This window comes from Sapajus apella, unplaced genomic scaffold (assembly GCF_009761245.1).
Source record: "Sapajus apella isolate SASKATOON/1434 unplaced genomic scaffold, GSC_monkey_1.0 scaffold2, whole genome shotgun sequence".
In the NCBI taxonomy this organism is placed as follows: Eukaryota; Metazoa; Chordata; class Mammalia; order Primates; family Cebidae; genus Sapajus; species Sapajus apella.
In genome coordinates this window covers 25221499-25242532 of record NW_022436942.1, presented here as the reverse complement: position 1 = coordinate 25242532, position 21034 = coordinate 25221499, and the positions used below count along the sequence as shown (strand labels likewise).

Sequence of the window (21034 nt, the reverse complement as noted above, 5' to 3'; positions counted from 1 at the left end):
TTTTTTTTTTTTGAGACGGAGTTTCGCTCGTTACCCTGGCTGGAGTGCAATGGCGCGATCTCGGCTCACCGCAACCTCGGCCTCCTGGGTTCAGGCAATTCTCCTGCCTCAGCCTCCTGAGTAGCTGGGATTACAGGCACGCGCCACCATGCCCAGCTAATTTTTTGTATTTTTAGTAGAGACAGGGTTTCATCATGTTGACCAGGATGGTCTCGATCTCTTGACCTCGTGATCCACCCGCCTCGGCCTCCCAAAGTGCTGGGAATACAGGCTTGAGCCACCGTGCCTGGCCACGAGAAAAGTTTCTTAACACTGAATTTGACAATGATTTCTTGGATGTGGCACCAAAAGCACAGGCAATTTAAAAATTGAATAAATCGGACCACCTCAAAATGTCAAACTTTAATGCATCAAAGCATAGTATTAACATAGTGAAAAAGCAACCCACAGAATAAGAGAACATATTTGCATGTGATATATCTGCTATGGGGTTAATATCCAGAATATGTGAAGAATTCCTTCAACTCAATAACTAAAAAACAAACAATCCAATTCAAAAATGGGAAAAAGATTTGAATAGACATTTAAAAAAAAAAAAAATATATATATATATATATATATAAATGGCCAATAAGTACATGCAAAGATGCTCAACATCACTAATTATCAGAGAAATGCAAATCAAAACCACAGTGAGATACTTCACAACTATTAGGATGGATATTATAAAAAAATAGAAAGCAACAAGTGTTGGCAAGACTGGAGAAATCGGAAGTTTTCAGTACTGCTGGTATAAATGTAAACTGTGTAGTCACTGTGGAAAATAATATAGTGGTTTCTAAAAAAAAACTGAAGATAGAATTACCATATGATCCAGCAATTCCATTTCTGGATATGTATCCAGCAGAATTAAAAGCAGAGACTCAAACACGTATTTGTACATCCATGTTCATAGCAGCGTTATTCACAATAGACAAAAAGTGGAATCAAATTAAGTGTGTATCATGGGATGAATGGATAAACAAAATGTGGTATATACACACAATGGAATATTATTCAGCCTTACACGGGAAGGAAATTCTAATGTATGTTACCCCATGAACCCTGAAAACATTATGCTAAGTGAAAAATGCCAGTCACCAAAGGACAAATACTATAGGATTTCATTTATGCAGTACTTAGCAGTCCAATTCATAGAGACAGAAAGGAGAATAGTGGTTACCAGGGCCTGTGAAGAAGGGAGGATGAGGAGTTATTGTTTAACAGGCACAGTCTTCTAGTTTTGCAATGAAAAAAAGTTCTGGAGATGGATGGTAGTAATGGTTACATAATAATGTGAATGTACTTAATGTTACAGAACTATCCACTTAAAAATGGTTAAAATGATAACTTTTATGAAATGTATATTTTACCACAACTTAAAAAACAAAACAAAATCAACCTACAGTTGCTATGGCACTGAAGTGTTTACACTTCCAACTCTAATTTTGATATCATTTTAACTTGTATTACTGAATTTTTTATGCTTGGTAAATAATTTCAAGGTTTATACTAACTGAGCCTCTCAAGCATATGAATCAAGGTAAATGTCAAGAAAACCAATTCTCAGCCCATAGCAAAAGGCATTTCCTAGGCAATAGATTCTCTTTTAACTCACCTATGTCAAGAATTCTGTCTCCAGGTCGGTTCCACCTCCAGCCCTCTAGCTGCTGATGCTCAGTGTACTGTAGCCTTCTGTCATGGAACACCACTCGGAATATACTCTAAAAGGATGCAACAAAATCAGATAACAGGACCTCTTGCAAATCAGTGCTGACAAAGGAAAACTAGCAGGACTCACTGCCAGCTGGTTTCTAACCACAATCTAAAATGATTTTTCTTAAGATCTGTTTCACTCTAAAACCTATACCATACCAAGTACTATTTCAGGATAAATTTTATAATTTCTCAGATACAATCTTTTCTTTTTTTTTGAAATGGAGTTTTGCTCTTGTTGCCCAGGCTGGAGTGCAATGGCATGATCCTGGCTCACTGCAACCTCCACTTACCAGATTCAAGCGATTATCCTGCCTCAGCCTCCCGTGTGGCTGGGATTACAGACATGCACCACCCCACCCAGCTAATTTTGTATTTTTAGTAGAGATGGGGTTTCTCCATACCTCAGGTGATCCACTGTCTCGGCCTCCCAAAGTGCTGGGATTACAGGCATAAGCCACCACGCCTGGCCAATTTCTCAGGTATCTTTACAGTTAACTGGTACCATATTTAAAACTTGGCTTAAATTTCAGTCCTATGGTAACTAGGCACAAAGTACTCCTGTCTGAAGCATTTCTGCATGTCTCTTCTGTCACACCATGGCCTATCTGGCTTAGCTCTTCAGATGTATATGAAGAACTCATCAAGTCCCCTGCTTGCTAATCCACCATGCAACCTATACATACTGAGGGTAGGTAAAGTCTGTTTCCATCAACTTTCCTTTTGTTACTCTTACTTTGTAGAAGTGCCTGTTAATTAATTCCTCCCACCACCTTTTTTTTTTTGAGACGGAGTTTCGCTCTTGTTACCCAGGCTGGAGTGCAATGGCACGATCTCGGCTCACCGCAACCTCTACCTCCTGAGTTCAGGCGATTCTCCTGCCTCAGCCTCCTGAGTAGCTGGGATTACAGGCACGCGCCACCATGCCCAGCTAATGTTTTTGTAGTTTTAGTAGAGACGGGGTTTCACCATGTTGACCAGGATGGTCTCGATCTCTTGACCTCGTGATCCACCCGCCTCGGCCTCCCAAAGTGCTGGGATTACAGGCTTGAGCCACCGCGCCCGGCCCCCTCCCACCACCTTTTGACAAAACTCCTCTGTCTCAGTTGTGCTGTGAATTATCAAAATCCTGTCAGTCTAGACTAAGAGAACTGCTCTTCATCAACAGTAGTTTCTGTTTTCCTTGCTATAAGACCAAGTATCCAAAAAAAAAAAAAAAACACTGAGGCTTCTCTAAAGACCTCAAGGAAGTTACTTTACTCCACCCAAAAGAACTTCACTGAGCCAGGGGATTACCCTGGACAGGGCATGGTGAGCATTCTATTTCTGTAGCTCTGAAAAATTCAAGTGAATAGGGGGGCTTACTTACTCTGACCCCAAAGAAATAACACATCTGTTTACCACTATGCCAACAAATGATTGCAGGCAAGGGATATCATCAAGCCCTTTATGGAAGCAAAAGAACATTAACAAAAAAATAAAATTTAAAATCCCAAAAGGATTAGTAAAAAATATTGTACAGAAGAATGATTTATTCATTTTACCTTCACCAATTTGCCATTAATTTCTGGAAGTTCTCCAAGTTTCCTATTGTCTAACATTCGAATTTCGTAAGACTGTCCTAGAAGAAAAAGTAATTATATATTATATTCATCACAAATTAACTTTGCCAGATTCAGAAAGAATAGAATTCAGTTAGTTGAATATACAAGAGTATAATATTATTAGTATTAGTAACAACAACCAGAAACCTTTACTAGATGCTCAGCACTGTGCTAAGTATTTTTACACATTATCTCATTTAACTAATATACCTTTCTAAGGTATTATCAATCCCATTTTACAGACAAAGAAATTGAAACTTAAAAGAGTTTTACCAACTTGTCCAAGGCCACACAATTGGTAAATAATAGAGCCAGGTAGAGTAATACTTCTCAGACAGTAACCAATGGGAGTATCTAGGGAACATGATTAGGAAGAGGAAGCTGGGAACTAAAGATGGGCAGCTAAGCAAAAGGAGCTAGTAACAGATATCAAACATGACATGAGAACTCAAATCTCTGAAATAAGACTTCTAGTTTGATAGGCCATACTAGAAAGATCTAAATTTTTACATATAAGCATACCTAATAAAACATCATAAATCCAGTAGGCCTGTAATAGTACTAATGAATGAGGAAGCATCTAACCTTGATTGAGATATGTTAGAGTTTCATCATGGAGTTTCACTGCTGGAGAGGTGGCAGCACAAAGCACATATTGAAAAGGTAGGATTTTATTCTCATTATCAGGAGGCAAACTTGACTCTTCTTGCTTAAAAATGGGCAATGCAAGGACATCACTAAAACAGAACAAACGACTCACATTAATACCTGACAATGGTGCAAAGGTAGATTTATTGTTGAATAATTTAACTGCAATATGCTTTGGAAAGCAACAAACATTACTCACCTTAGTGGAGTTTCATTCCAACCATTCCATTTAGATTACCTGCTGTGAAATCCCCCTGACCACAATAGTGGTGACAGATATTCACTGCTAAAACCACTAGGTGTTAAAGAGAATGTATCTAGGAATCACAGACAGGGGTTCCTAAAAGGACTCTGGAAATTATAAACAGAGTTCCAAAATGTATAAATCTAGGACACTCAGTAATGTATTTGTTCTCAGAAAGGCAACAATTATACTATCTATATAACCACATCAGCTGATTTACTATAAGGACTAAAATAATTTCCACAACTCCTTAGAAGCCACATAAAAACAACAAACTGATGACGAGTATATATTTCAAGGTCATCTTACATTCTGTGGAATAATAACTAATATTGAGATGTTCCTATAAGCCATTTCCTATAAGAAAAAGCTTCTTGTATCTGTTTATCTAAACTTACAAACCACAGACATATCCATCCTTTGTCAGTGGCAATGTACAATGACATAAACACTTTAGGAAAAAGGTTTGGCAATTTTTAAAAAAATTAAACATGCGCTGGGCGTGGTGGCTCATGCCTGTAATCCCAGCACTTTGGGAGGCAGGCAGATCACCTGAGGTCGACAGTTCGAGACCAGCCTGACCAACATGGAGAAACCCATCTCTACTAAAAATGAAAAATTAGCTGGGCATGGTGGCGCATGCCTGTAATCCCAGGTACGTGGGGGCTGAGGCAGGAGAATTGCTTGAACCCAGTAAGCAGAAGTTGTGGTAAGCTGAGATGGCGCCATTGTACTCCAGCCTGGGCAGCAAAAGCAAAACTGTCTCAAAAAAATAAAGAAACAGGCTGGGCATGGTGGCTCACACCTGTAATCCCAGCACTGTAGGAGGCCAAGGCAGGCAGATCACCTGAGGTTGGGAGTTTGAGATCAGCCTGACTAACATGGAGAAACCCTGGCTCTACTAAAAATACAAAATTAGCTGGGTGTGGTGACACAAGCCTGTGATCCCAGATACTTGGGAGGCTGAGGCAGGAGAATCACTTGAACCTGGGAGGCAGAGGTTGCGGTGAGCTGAAATTGAGCCATTGCGCTCCAGCCTAGGTAACAAGAGTGAAACTCCATCTCAAAATAATAAAACAATAAATAACTAAATATATACATAAAGTTAAATACACATCTATTGATCCAGCAATTCCACCCATTGGTACTTATCCAAGAAAAATGAAAACATAGGCCGGGCGCGGTGGCTCAAGCCTGTAATCCCAGCACTTTGGGAGGCCGAGGCGGGTGGATCACGAGGTCAAGAGATCGAGACCATCCTGGCCAACATGGTGAAACCCCGTCTCTACTAAAACTACAAAAAATTAGCTGGGCATGGTGGCGCGTGCCTGTAATCCCAGCTACTCAGGAGGCTGAGGCAGGAGAATTGCCTGAACCCAGGAGGCGGAGGTTGTGGTGAGCCGAGATCGCACCATTGCACTCCAGCCTGGGTAACAAGAGCGAAACTCCGTTTCAAAAAAAAAAAAAAAAAAAAAATGTTTTATACTATGATAGGTGTGCTACATGGTTGTAACTATAACAGCTTATTTTTGCATCTTAGTGTATATGAATTTTACCTAAAAAAAATTATTGAGTAGAGGATGGGGAATGTGTAGAAGTATAAATGATAAAAGAGGGCCAGGTGTGGTGGCTCATGCCTGCAATTCCAGCACTTTGGGAGGCCAAGGCAGGCGGACCATTTGAGGCCAGGAGTTCAAGACCAGTCTGGCCAACATGGTGAAACCCATCTCTACTATTAATAAAAAACAAAAATTTATGGATTTATGTTTTCATTTTTCTTAGATAAATACCAATGGGTGGAATTAGCTGGGTGTGGTGGCACATGCCTGTAATCCCAGCCATGTGGGAGGCTGAGACATGAGAATAGCTCGAGCCAAGATTGTGCAACTGCACTCCGGCCTGGGCGACATTAGTGAGACTGGGGCTCAAAAAAAAAAAAGTAAAAGAGTAGTAGCATCTTGACTTCTAAAGCAAGGTGATGAATACAAGAGAGTTCATCACATTATTCTGTTTACTTTGTATATGTTTGAAATTTTCCACAGCCTCCGAGTAGTTAGGACTACAGGCATGTGCCACCATGCCTGGCTAATTTTTGTATTTTTGGTAGAGACAGGGTTTCATCATGTTGGCCAGGCTGGTCTCGATCTCTTGACTTCAAATGATCCACCCACCTCAGTCTCCCAAAGTACTGGGATTGCAGGTGATCCACCTGCCTCAGCCTCCCAAAGTGCTGGGATTACAAGAGTGAGCCACCGCACCCAGCCCAGTGATTCTTCTTGTTAACATTTCCCATGTTCAAGACGGAATACATTGAAACCTTTACCTATAATTTAAATATTATTCTTATAAAGAGACCAAAGTGCCTTTTTTTGCCATCCACAGATGAAAAAGCAATTCTTTATATATACCTATATCCCTCACCAGTATATACATTTTCACTAATACATCAGATTAAAGGGTCACTACCTTCAGGCAAAGACACTATTGACAGAAAGTTGACTGCCCTCATGTGAATTTTATAGACATTATAAATTCTTGCTGTAAAATAAAACAAGTAGTAAATGTTCTGATTATTGACTTCACACGCAGGTAAAATACAAATTTACTGGCATGATAACTAAAAAAAGGAGTGGTGGAAGAGAAGAAAATTTTTCTTTCTGCTGATGTCTGAATAATAATATGTTATTATTTGAATCCAGTAAGACTACTTGCAAACCAGTTTTCATGAAACAGGTTTTTTTTTTTTTTTTTGAGAGAGTCTCTGTCGTCCAGGTTAGAGTGCAGTGGCACGATCTCAGCTCATTGCCACCTCTGCCTCCCGGGTTCAAGTGATTCTCCTGCCTCAGCCTCCTGAGTAGCTGGGATTACAGGCACTTGCTATCATCCTTGGCTAATTTTTATATTTTTGGTAGGGACAGGGTTTCACCATGTTGGCCATGCTGGTCTCGAATGCCTGAACTCAGGTTATCTGCCCACTTTGACCTCTCAAAATGCTGGGATTATAGGTGTGAGCCACCATGCCCACTCTATGAAACAATTTTCTAATCATTAAAAAATATTTCAAAGGCCAGAAACACAGAGGTCACTCCCTTTTCCTTCAGCTTTACTCATATGGGTTAAGAGTGGAGAATGTTGAGGGAATCCTTCTTCCTGTCCATATTAATTTGTCACATGAAACATATTATTGTTCCCTTGAGACTATTTAAAACTGTAGAAACAGAGTTTTCTAAAAAATTACTCTGTTCTGGTTCTTTTATTTCTCAAGATCAGGAAGTTACCAGTGCTCCCATAACAAAAAGTATAGAAAATAAAGCAAAATGCCACAAAACTTAAGAAACAAATTGTTAGCATTTGGAAGCCTTTACTGTCTTATTCTCAAATACATCACATCTGATGATTCCTTAAAAGATTAGTGAAGCTTACCAGGTATCAAGGCAAATACGATTTTTAAACATAGCAACAGTTTAACCTTTATGAATGTATGGTGGTTATTTTTTCTTCTCAAGTATCACTGCCAACCAAGGTTAATAAATAGCAACCATTCCTAGTCTTCTCAGGATCGTGTGGCATTATACCTAACCCATGACTAAGCAAAAGACTGTTATCTGGGGCTGGAATTCTAAAACTGATTCTCAAAGTTACCCCTAAAATTAACTCAAAACAGCACAGCCAAACCAAACACACAAGACTATATTTTCTCATCAGAGTTTAGATCTATAAACTCCAAACATATTTCAATTATTCACATTCTTGCTACACCGAATTTCCTTTAGTCTGCTGTGGGAACAAAAGAGTACCTATTCAGTTCCACTTTCCTAGAGATAGAGGCTAAAGGTCACTGGAAATATAATTCTAGGTCCCTATTTATACCAAAACAAAAACAAGCATAACCAGAAACAATTTTGGAAATACAAAAGTCTGCTTTTTCCTCAGAGGTGAGTTTAGATGAGGAAAACCCACGCTGTAGATTCTAAGTACTTGCTGCCAATGTATAATTTAACATTTTATTGTATTTTCTGATTGCTTTACATATCTTTTTTTTTTTTTTTTAATTTTTAGTTTTTGTAGAAATGGGGGTCTTGCTATGTTGCCCAGGGTGGTCTCAAACTCCAAGCCTCAAGTAATCCTCCCACCTTTTCTCCCAAAGGGTTGGGATCACAGGCATAAGCCACCATGCCTGGATTAATTCATTTCAATGAAACATAGCTATTTGAAAGGAACGCTTCTCTTTCATGTTCTTGGCAAATATTCATTCATATGATGTATACTTTTAAGTAAAAAATTATAGGAGGCCACTAAACTCCTATGCTAGACCCCAACAGATCAGACTACAAATAAAAATGGAGTCATTCATGTTAAGTTCTACATCCTTAAACCTAAACTAAGCTATCTGATCTTCTAAGAAATCAGGAGAGAACAACCAATTTCCCAAACAGGACAGTTTAAATCTTCAAACAGCATGATAATGAAGTTCCCTCTGCTTTAACCCTCACACAAAAATGGTTGCCTGAAGTAACCTATGTTAACCAACCAGCTACTTTTCTTTTTTTTTTTAACATGGGGTCTCACTCTGTTACCCAGGCAGGGGTACAGTGGCATGATCAAAGCTCACTGCTGCCTTCAATTCTTGGGTTCAAGGGATCCTCCAGCTTCAGCCTCACAATTAGCTGGGACTACAGGTGTGCACCACCATGTCCGGCTAATTTTTAAATTTTTTGTAAAGACAGGGTCTCAACATGTTGCTCAGGCTGGTCTTGAACTCTCGAGCTCAAGCTCTCCTCTCTCGGTGTCCCAAAGTGCTAGGATTATAGGCATGAGCCACCTTGCCCAACTGATCAGTCATTTTTCTTCTTCTTCTTCTTCTTTTTTTTTTTTTTTAAAGAGATCTGAAGTGAATTTACTTTTATTGACTTCACTTTAAGTCAAGCATGAAATTTCAGTGATTTCTGAGGTGGGGGCAGAAGGAAGGCTGTGTTAAGAATTATCGGGGTTGTGGCCCAGTTGCCCCGTGGAGCTGCAGGTAGGGTGGGCTCTCACTGGGGCAGCTGGAGGAGCATGGACTGCCCCGCTGGCAGGTAGGTGATGTTCTGAGAGTGTGAGAGCTGGTACGTGATGTCCTCTGCGGCTTCCAGCTCATGCAGCTCGATCAGGCCGTCTCCCATGGTGGCCAGTGAGTTGGCAATTGGCTCAGCTGCCTTGGAGTTGCCCTTAGCAGAGATGATGGTCACCTTTTTCTGCTCAGCCTTTTCCACCACAAATCTGGCCCTCTCTGCTTCCTGCTGAGCCACCTGTTTGGCTTCCACCACTTCTGTGAACTCCTTCCCAAAGGTCAGATGCATCAAGGACATATCATCCAGGATGAGCTCAAAGGTGGCTGCTTGCTCCCTTGCTCACTTCCTAAAGACCAGCCATCTCTGGGTAAGGATCTCTGTAGTGATGGACGGCAGCACACGCTCATCATAGTCCTCTTCAGTGCTGGAGAAGAGGCGAGGAAGCTGGCTAGTGATGGGCCAGAAAAGTATGCACAGTGTGATGCTGACATTCTGTAAATCTTTGCCACCAGCGATGACTGGCACATTATGTGGTTGAGAATGGCAGTCAAAGAGAATTGGTTTCTTTACCCATGGGATGACAAAGTGAGTCCCTTCCCCTACCACAATGTCCTGTTACTTCTGTCCTGGAACCAGTCGAAGATGACAGTTGTGTGCCCAGCATCCACATTATATAAGGCAGAGTTCACCACGCCTCCTGCAACAGCTAAGGCCAGGGCAAACTTACAATGGACTCAAACACTTTAGCAGCCATGGTTTCTTCGGCTGGACCCTCTCACACCTGCTTCCATTCTGACCTCTAGATGAATCAATCAGTTATTTTTCTATTGTTCTGTCTCCCTCTCCCAGCCTTACTAGAAAAATAACCAATACGCTCTGTTCTTTGCTTCTGCTTTCTTTGGCCCTTCTGTCTAACCTCTTCTGCTCAGCTCACTGAAACAATTACTCTATTTTATGGAATGATGTCATGCTCAATTCTAGAATCACACATAAAGCCACTTGAGATCTTTAAATTTGCCGTAGTTCTGTCCTTTGACAGGTTGTTTGCATTCACCATAATACTCAGCACTATACAATACTCTGTGATCATTTTGGAATTTTTTTATCTTACCCTATCTCTGATCAAAATATAAAGATATAGAAATCACACCTGTTAAAAGGGTAAGTTGAGTATACATTAAAAATGTATACCCTAAATGGAAATCCACACCTGAGCATGGAGACACAGCAGAAAGCCACTGAGTGAAAGTAGGAACAGAAGCAATATCGGGAATGATCTAGGATTCCACAAAGAGCTGTTTCATGGTCCCCTGAGGTATAAATTACCCTCTTGAGAACAGGCAGCCCCTGAACGGTCTCTACTAATTCATAACTGTGGTTTAGCTTTCTTCCTTCAGGCCTACCAGCTGTTTGAGATGCTCTGTTCTAGAAAGAGCCTAGAAAAGGGAGAGGCAGAGGGTTGAAGAGTGTTACCTTGAGTAAGAAAGACAGTAGGTAGCATCTAAGGAACTTAGAAACTAACTTGAGACAATAAGATGTCATGAACTTCAATGTTCCTAGTTGTAACCCCCATTTAGCCTCCACTAAATGATGAGAATAAAGCATTTGAAAGAAAAGCATGCTAACATCCCTACATTAGCTACAGCCTGAAAGGGCAACAGCTGAAGAGACTACACCCTACTCTGAGGCCAGCTTCAAAAGAAAACAATATCTGGCAAACAATTGGTCATAATAACTTTAAGAAAATAGATTGATTCTCTGGGATTTGTGGGAAGGATGTAAGGTCAGATCAAGGAGGAGACCTGGCAAGGAGAGATGGCCCTGTGGTTTTACCATAAAGGCAGTGAGATGTCCTAACTACCTAGTAAAGGTGAAAATGCCTTACTTTCTGTCACAAATAATGATAAAAGATTTCTGCTATTGAAAAATCTCATTCAACTAACAAGCAGCATATATGATTTTTAAAATTTGCCTTGCTAATTATTCTACCATCCAGAAGGTAGAAGAAATGGGTAGAATTTTAATTTGGAACCTAATTTGAATTAAAAAAATTGACCAGAAAAGAAGTAGTGGAAGCCTCAAAAGAAAACAACCAAGGCAGACAGGCAGGCAGGCAGACAGGCAAGGAGCACAGCTAGATGTAGCAACTAGACACAGAACAGGCTTCAACCAGTCAAGGAGACAGGACCTAAGGCCATGGTCTGAGGTGCTAAAAGGGAAGACAACAGGATTGAGGTTCTCAAAAATGAAATTCTGGCAACCTCACATTATCTGAAATAGAGGCAGAAAAAAGAGGGGGCTTATCTAAAGAGACTAGCTGGAAATCTCACCAATCAACTCAGACAGACATGCACGATATATATAAAAAGAAAGAAACTATTTTTAAAAATTGCACTGATGTGTCATCAAGAAGGAAGCTGAAGCTGAAGCCCAAGATGTGCTGAGACTTGCAAAAAAGGTAAGAAAGGCACAGGCCCACTCTTTGATGTAAATGGCATATTATTAATTAATATAAAGCAGAGACAGAACATCTCAATTCCTGTTTTTCTTCTATCTTTTCTGTCAAGAAAAATCATCCTGAAAGTAGACAGAAAAGAAAAAATATTAGGAAAAGTAGATTAGTGACCAAGATAAAGTAAGGAGACTATCAAAGAGTGCCTAACTGCTTAAATGAATGAGAACCTCCTGGATGAATTCTACACCAGAGAATTTGAAGAATCTGCAGATGAGATCCACGAGTGACACTCTGGAAACTCAGATAAAGCTTATGATTCCAATAACCCCCAAATATCACATTAGCTTTGTGTGTCTGCAGAAGCAATTTTATTTTTTTTGAGATGGAGTTTCACTCTGCCATCCAGGCTGGAGTGCAGTGATGCGATCTTGGCTCACTGCAACCTCTGCCTCCCAGGTTCAAGCAATTCTCCAGCTCAGCCTCCCGAGTAGCTGGGATTACATTATGCACCACCACTCCCAGCTAATTTTTGTATTTTAGTAGAGATGAGTTTTCGCCATGTTGGCCAGACTGGTCTCGAACTCCTGACATCAAGTGATCCACTCACCTCAGCCTCCCGAAGTGTTGGGATTACAGGCGTGAGCCACCGTGCCCAGCCTGCAGAAACAATTTTCTTTTTTTTTTTTTTTAAATTCATCTGGGTGCAGGCGGGCTAAGTCTGAAAAGAGAGTCAGCTGCAATTTTCAAAAAGAAGAGAGATCACATTCTCTGTACCTAACACCAGAGTGATATGACATGCAGGACAAGCATGACTGCAGAATAGGTTACTAAAAGAATAGTTATTAATAAAAACTAGTATTGGGAACATCTAGAAGCCATAACCAAACTCCATTTTCCTTTTTTTATATGGTTAGGCCAGCAAATGCTATAGGCATAAATATAGTATCTAGATTTTAGCAATGGATAAAATAAAGTCTCTCTTGATATCACTGTGCAAGGTGAAAAAAACAATTTTTTTAACTTGAAAGTTAAGTGGCTTCACAGATGACTATACAACTGTACCTAAGGAGTGCAGATAGGCCGGGTACGGTGGCTCATGCCTATAATCCCAGCACTTTGGGAAGCCAAGGTGGGCGCATAACGAGTTCAAGAGATGGAGACCATCTGGCCAACATGGTGAAACCCCGTCTCTACTAAAAACACAAAAGTTAGCTGGGTGTGGTGGCGCATGCCTGCAGTCCCAGCTACTCGGGAGGCTGAGGCAGGAGAATCGTTTGAACCTGGGAGGTGGAGGTTGCAGTGAGCCGAGGTTGCACCACACACTCTAGCCTGGCAACTGAGTGAGACTGCCTCAAAAAATAAAATAAAATAAAAATAAAATGAGTGCAGATAAATCTGGAAGAAGGCTCAGTAGACTCCCACAGGGCCCCAGAGCAACCTGTCCTCTGTAACTTTTTTTATAAATGACTTGGATGAGAAGGAAATGGAAAAGGAGGATAATCAAATGTGCACATGACAGGAATCTGGGATGGGAAAGTAAATACCCTCCCGGTATGACATAATCAACTTTTAAGTAATTCCAAGTGGCTGGAAGAGGAGGCTAAATTTAAGGGATCACTTTTTAATAAGGACAAATATAAAGTCATGAGCTTAGAACAAAAAATCAACAATAATAACAAAATGGCACAGGACAGTGAGAAATGACTGGGCTTTTTAAAAAGCCTATTTCAAAGAGACAAACAGTGTGGCATAGCTGCCAAAATCACTGATATCAGGTTTCATTAAAAACAAAGACTGAATGAAGGAAACGTCATTCTCTATGCAAATCAGACTACACTTGAATATACTTAGTTATATGTGTACAAATTTGAGAGAACTTAAAAAATCTAAGTAGAGAGAGAAGAATAAGTGAGGTGACCTAAAGTCATGTCATATGTAGAGTAACTGAAGGGAATGAGGATCTCAGTTGTGAGCAAATAAGTCTTTTTAGTTCTATTCTGTAAAGAGATTTCAATAGCTCAGGGTTGGATGAGTTGACCTCTTTAAAAGGGTCTCCAAATCACTGGGAATCTTTCCTGCTTGATAAAAATGTTCTAAAATTGGAAGAAAAAAAAAAAAAGAAGCTGCATTGGGGCCAGGCACAGTGGCTCACATCTGTAATTCCAGCATTTTGGGAGACAGAAGCAGGACTGCTTGAGATGAGTAGTTTGAGACAAGCCTGGGTAAAAAATAAGACATCATCTCTACAAAAACACTTTTTATGGGCCGGGCGTGGTGGCTCACGCCTGTAATCCAAGCACTTTGGAGGCCAAGGCGGGCGGATCACCTGAGGTCAGGAGTTCAAGACCAGCCTGACCAACATGGTGAAACCCCGTATTAAAAAAAAAAAAAAAAGTAAAAAAAAAAACCAAACATTTTTTAATTAGCTGGGCATGGTTCTGTGCATCTGCAATCCCAGCTAATAGGGAGGCTGAGGTAGGAGGATTGCTTGAGCCTGGGAGGTGAAGGCTGCAGTTAGCCATGATTGTGCCACTGTACTCCGGCCTGGGCAACAGAGTGAGACCCCATCACAAAAAAATCTACAAACACAAAACCAACATAAAAAAAGAAGCTGTTGGCCAGGCGCAGTGGCTCATATCTGTAATCACAGCACTTTGGGAGAATGAGGCAGGCAGATCACGTGAGGTCAGGAGTTTGAGTCCAGCCTGGCCAACATGGTGAAACCCTGTCTCTACTAAAAATACAAAAATTAGCCAGGCGTTGTGGCACGTGCCTGTAATCTTAGCTACTCAGGAGGCTGAGGCAGGAAAATCGCTTGAACCTGGGAGGCAGAGGCTACAGTGAGCTGAGACTGGTGCTACTATATATACTCCAGCCTAGGTGACAGAGTAAGATTCCATCTTAAAAAAAGAAAGAAAAAAGCTGCATTGGGCTGTGTTTAGAGATCCTATTTATTATAGAAAATACTAACTGACATGTAGTATCCTCTGATATTTTCCATCTGCTATAGAAGGCAGAGCCAAATGATAACTATAAAAACCTATATACTGGCTAAGTCAACTGGTTTATAAACCTGTCTATACCTTCAAAAAACTGGCCGGGCACAGTGGCTTATGCCTGTAATCCTAGGAATTTGGGAGCCCGAGGAGGGTGGATCACCTGAGGTCAGGAGTTCAAGACCCAGCCTGGCCACCATAGCGAAACCCTGTCTCTACTAAAAATATAAAAATTAGCTGGACGTGGTAATGGGGGCCTGTAATCGCAGCTACTCTGGAGGCTGAGGCAGGAGAATCATTGGAACCTGGGAGGCAGAGGTTGTAGTGAGCCAAGATTATGCTGCTGCACTCCAGCCTGGGTAACAGAGTAAGACTCTGTCTCAAAAAAAAAAGAAAAAAATAATTCTCGACAAATTATAATAAAGGTATAGAAAACATCTAGGCATACTAAATCTTCTGTATACCAAATACAACAGACCCAACAGTGCAGTTTTTTTCTATCACAAACAATTCCTAAAAATGGTATTCTTGGTTAAAGTTAAGATATAAAAGGTTTTCGGTTCTTAGAGAACGTCTACATCTCACGAACATCCACTTGGCCAAAGGTGAACTATGCTCAAAGTATAATGAAAGACACTCTCAGATCTTCTAAACTGTCTATAAACTAGCTGAGTAAAATATATATTTTCTGAAATACCAATAACTCCCTTTAGAAATAATTTTTTTTACTTGAGGGTGGCCATGAATGATAACTGCCCTTCTGGAAAGAAAACTTCAGTTAATCAGAGATTTATTACCTACTAAGTATCAGGTACTATTGTAAGTATGAAAAACCACATATTGATTTTTGAAAATAAAATTATTTTATTTTCCTCCTTCTTTTTCTGTTCTTTTGATCTTCAGTGTTTCAGCAACAGTAAATAAATGGTACATCTTTTTAAGCTCTTACTACTTTTTTAAACACAAAGTTTATGACATCATCTATTCTATTTTGTACTCACTTGTTCCTAACTAATTTACTTAAGTTCTTTTTCAGTCATGCCTAACTTACAGCTAAACAGTTGCTAGCTAGTTCCTATCTAACTGTAATAGAACAAATGCTAAAATAGAGGAACTGGTTGGGGGGGGGCAGAAATGAATATAAATAAAGTCTAAATAATCCAAATGTAGTCTTAAGTTTTAAACATCATAAAAACTGCCTGAGATTTCATCACCAGACTGCTAAATGTCCCTTTGGTGGCTAATATCCAAAGATGGTCTTGGATGATCCATAGTTCTTTGTATTCATACACTTTCCTAGCACTCCCTCCACACTGGATCTGAGCTGGTAACTTTAACAACAAGAATGTGGAAGCAGCAGCAGTGTGCAAGTTCTGGTTTAGGAACTAGTCTTTTTCTTTTTTTTAAGACAGAGTCTCAAGTGATTCTCCTGCCTCAGCCTCCTGAGTAGCTGGGATTACAGGCAAGCATCACCATGCCCGGCTAATTTTTTATATTTTTAGTAGAGATGGGGTTTCACCATGCTGGCCAGGCTGGTCTTGAACTCCTGACTTCGTGATCCGCCTTCCTTGGCTTCCCAAAGTGCTGGGATTACAGGCATGAGCCACCGTGCCTGGCTGGGACTAGTTTTTAAGGATTGCTAGCTTTTACTTTGGCACTTTTTGGGAATTGCTAGTAAGAAGTCTAGCTACTCTGCTGAAGCAACCACATGGAGTGGCTATGTGGAGAGGCCTCTCCTCAGGGAGAGACCCTGAGACTACATAGAGAGAGAGCGAGGTCCAGCCAACCCAGTGTCTCAGCAGAGCCCAGCACCAAACATGTGAGTGAGCTATCCTGAATGTCCCAGCCTAGGCCTCAAAATGACTGCAGCCTCAGCTTGCTGATACCACATGAAGGCGGACTGCACAGTCAACCCACAGATTCATGAGAAGTCATTGTTGTTTTGAGCCACTAGGTTTCTGTGGGTGGTTTGTTATGCAATAAAATAGTGGAATAGCAGAACCCAAAGCTTCTAAAGAATTATTTGTTCTGCAACAAAACTTAATAGTAATGGTGAATATGCAAAGGAAAATATTAAGTCAACCTTACTTAGAAAAGTTTGACTAAAAAAAAAAAAAGGTACATTCCAAAAGCCACTGTATGACATTTAAGAAAAAATAAACAACAAAGCACAAAACCATCTCACATTACAATGACATCTCACCTGAACTTAAATTACCTAAAGCAAGTTAATGCTATAAAGCCTTGAACTACATTGCCAATAAAATATACCTATTTTAACTCTCTCCTTTTTTTTTTTTTTTTTTTTTTTGGAGAGTCTTGCTGTTGCCCAGGCGGGGGTACAGTGGTGTAATCACCACTCACAATAGCCTCGGCCTCTTGGCTCAAGCGATCCTCCCACCTCAGCCTCCCAAAAAGATGGAACTACAGGTGTGTACCACTATGCTTAGCTAATATTTGTATTTTTTGTAGAGACAAGGCTTTGCAATGTTGCCTGGACTGAGACTAGTCTCAAATTCCTGGACTCAAGCAATCTGCTGCCTTGGCCCCACTGAGTGCTGGGATTACAGGTCTGAGTCATCATGCCCAGCCCTGGTTTTCACTCTTTAAGTAAAGAAGCAGCGTTGGCCGGGCATGATGGCTTACACCTGTAATCCCAGCACTTCGGGAGGCCGAGGCAGGCAGATCAGTTGAGGTCAGGAGTTTGAGATCAGCCTGGCCAACATGGTGAAATCTTGTTTCTACTAAAAATACAAAAATTAGCCTGGCATGGTGGTACACCCCTGTAATCTCAACTACTTGGGAGGTAGAGGCAGGAGAATCATTTGAACCCAGGAGGTGGAGGTTGAATGAGCCAAGACTGCGCCACTGCACTCCAGCCTGGGTGACAGAACAAGACCCTGCCTCAAAAAAAAAAAAAGAAAAAGAAACAGTGTTAAAGAATGTGAACAATATGGCCAGATCCAAAAATTAAGCAATTGGGTAAGAAAACAAACAAAAAAGGTATAAGAGACAGAGAAAAAGGAGAATATAAATGTGTGTAACAATCAGTCTAGCCCTAATTAAAGGAATGATGAAACAACCATCTCCTTTCCTCCATCTTATCACATACTCTTTAGTTTTGTGGCTTAAATATCTTAGAATAGCATTCATATTAGGTAAGCCATTTTATATTCAGACCCAGTACACACATACATGTTTGTGCGTCTATAGAACTGAAAACAGTTTCACAAAACAATACATATTAATTTCAGTTCCTTCCTTCTTCCTTTCCCTTCCCTTTTCCTTTCTCTCTCTCTCTCTCTCTCTCTCTCTCTCTCTCTTTCGAGACAAGGTCTGGCTCTATTGCTCAGGCTGGAGTGCAGTGGCACGACCTTGGTTGACTACAATCTCTGCCTCCTGGGCTCAAGCCACTCTCCCACCTCAGCCTCCCCAGTAGCTGGGACTACAGGCATGCACCACCACACGCAGCTATTTTTTTGTATTTTTAGTAGAAGTGGGGTCTTGCCATGTTGCCCAGGCTGTCTTGAAGTTGTGAGTTCAAGCGATCCACCAGCCTCAGTCTCCCAAAGTCCTGGAATTACGGGCGTCAGCCACCGTGCCTGCTCTTGGTATTTTCTATTTGACATCATTTTAAATGTTTTCTACAATCTGAAGTTTGGAAAAAACACTGCTCTAGTCTTTTGTGCCCCTTAGAACTTTGTACTCAATTAAATCAGGTTTATTTACTGTTCCTTTAACAGTATTTTTAAAATGAACATAATAAAAGACAAGTCTAAAAGATCATACTGTAATTCAGCTACTTAAGAACAGGAATAATAGTATCTACTTAAATGAATAATCAAACAATACATGTCGGGCACTTACATGTCGGGCACTGTGCCTGATGCCTACAATCCCAACACTTGGGAAGCAGGAGGATCACTTGAGCCCAGGGGCTTAAAATCAGCCTGGGGAATGTAGTAGGACCCTGTCTCTATTAAAAAAATAGAAAAATTAGCCAGGCATAGTGGTGTGTACCTGTAGTCCCAGCTACTCAGGAGGCTGAGTTGGGAGGATCGCTTGAGCCCTGGAGGTTGAGAAGTTGAGGCTGCAGTGAGCTGTGACTGTGCTACTGCACTCCGGCCTGAGCAACAGAGGAAGACTCCTTAAAAAAAAAAAAAAAGACTCAGTCTCAAAAAACAAAACAAAACAAAAAAAACTACAATTCAAGGCAGGGCGCAGTAGCTCACATCTGTAATCCTAGCACTTTGGGAGGCCAAGGCGGGCGGATCACTTGACGTCAGGAGTTCGAGTCGGCCTGACCAACATGGTTAAACCCGGTCTCTACTAAAAATACAAAAATTAGCCAGGAGTGGTGATGGTCGCCTGTAGTCCCAGTTACTTGGAAGGCTGAGGTGGGACAAGCACTTGAACCTGGGAGGCGGAGGTTGCAGTGAGCCAAGATGGCGCCACTGCACTCCAACCTGGGCAACAGCGGGAGACTCCATCTCAAAACAAAACCAAAAATAAACAAAAAAAACCCCCACCCCACTACAATTACAATTCAGATCCCACTTTTTAAGTCAGAATGTATTTAGAAATAAAATCATTTGCAAATCATCTTCTGCTGTATTTGTGTATTATATTACTAAATTCAAGTCAGGTCTGTATGAAAGGCATATAAATACATTAGAATCACCTGGGGAGTTTTAAACATCCCTTCCACACCATATCCTATGTCAACTAAATCCAAATGGGAGGAGGGATTGGTATGCTTAATTACTCAGTGCTATGTATTGATAAACTAAGATAATGAATGGGTTTGATTTCTATGTCACCTAGGGTGATCATCTTTTTATAGCAAGACTTGACTTTACAGGTGTCCTAAGTGAGCTATCTTGAAATGTCACCACAAAGGGTGAGGGAATTTGTTCCAGTCTACACATACCCATCGCCACTACTGGGGAGAAAGCAGTCTGACACTGATTTGAAAGCAGTAAATCCCTTCAAAACCTTTTTTTCTTTTTCGAATTCATCAAATAGTCTTTGAGCATTTGCTATGTTCTAGGCTCTGTTTTAGGTGGCAGAAATATAGCAATAAACGAGTTAAAGAAGCTTCCCTGGGCTGGGCGAGGTGGCTCATACCTGTAACCCCAGCACTTTGGGAGGCCAAGGCAGGTGGAACATGAGGTCAGGAGTTCAAGAGTAGCCTGGCCAACATAGTGAAACTATGTCTCTACTTAAAAAAAAAAAAAAAAAAAAAAAGCCGGGTATGGTGGCGGGTGCCTGTAATCCCAGCTACTCAGGAGGCTGAGGTAGGAGAATCACTTGAGTCCAGGAGGAAGAGGTCATTGCACTCCAGCCTGGAGGAGTCAAAAAAAAAAAAAGAAGGTTCTGACAGAGCATAACATCATTGTCATCTAAATTTAAATTTCTATCTCTTCACAGCAATACCACACTAAATTTTTCTGCAACCCCTACTGTTTTCTTCTTCTCCAGCTCACTGTCTTTACAGTATTACTAATACTCAAGGAAGCACAAAAAATTATTTAAAAATATATAGTAAAAATGATGTACCTTGAAAGGGCCTAGTTTGTTTATAGCAGGTGTTTTATGCTATAACATGGAAACACGAGTGAGTAGATAAAAACTACACCATAGGCTGGACGCAGTGGCTCATGCCTATAATCCCAGCACTCTGGGAGGCCAAGGCAGGTGCATCACTTGAGGTCAAGAGTTCGAAACTAGCCTGGCCAACACGGTGAAACCCTGTCTCTACTAAAAATACAAAAAAAAAAAAAAAAAAAAAAATAGCATGTGGCACACGCCTGTAGCCCATAGTCCCAGCCAGCTGAGAGGCGGAGGCAGGAGAATTGCTTGTACCTGGGAGAGGAGGTTGTAGTGAGCTGAGACTGTGCCACTGCCCTTCAGGCTGGACAACAGAAACTCTGTGTCTGTTTTTGAGACTCTGTCTCAAAAACAAATGAACAACAACAAAAAACTACACCATATCTGGATTTTTATGCTGTCCCTCATAGAGATAGCTGTTATTTGATAGTCTTTCTCTGGGGATACTGGTTCTGGAACTTTTTCAGATGTCAAAACTGGGTTTAATGGTCTTTAAGCACTTTAAGAAGTGCTTCTGGAGTACAAATCTTTCTATTTCTTCAGCACAATTATGAGATCAGTTTAGATCACTTGCGATATGCCAGATGTATATTTCATTATATACATCTCAAAGTTTACCAAAAAATGAAGCTGATTTCTCTTTTTTCTCCTCAAGTCTTTGAGTCTCTTAC

At 40.7% G+C, this 21034-nt stretch overlaps 1 protein-coding gene and 1 pseudogene across 1 annotated transcript in view; both read right to left on the bottom strand.

Moving 5' to 3' along the window:
• TFCP2 (transcription factor CP2) overlaps nt 1–21034 on the bottom strand; it is a 56179-nt gene that overhangs the window by 18072 nt on the left and 17073 nt on the right. Inside the window, exons 2-4 of the mRNA XM_032244643.1 lie at nt 3945–4096; nt 3300–3376; nt 1592–1763 (exon numbers count right to left, since the gene is read on the bottom strand). Coding sequence (XP_032100534.1) covers nt 1592–1763; nt 3300–3376; nt 3945–4096 — 401 coding nt within the window. The remainder of the gene's footprint in view (nt 1–1591; nt 1764–3299; nt 3377–3944; nt 4097–21034) is intronic.
• Nucleotides 9130–12219, bottom strand: LOC116555904 (annotated as a pseudogene).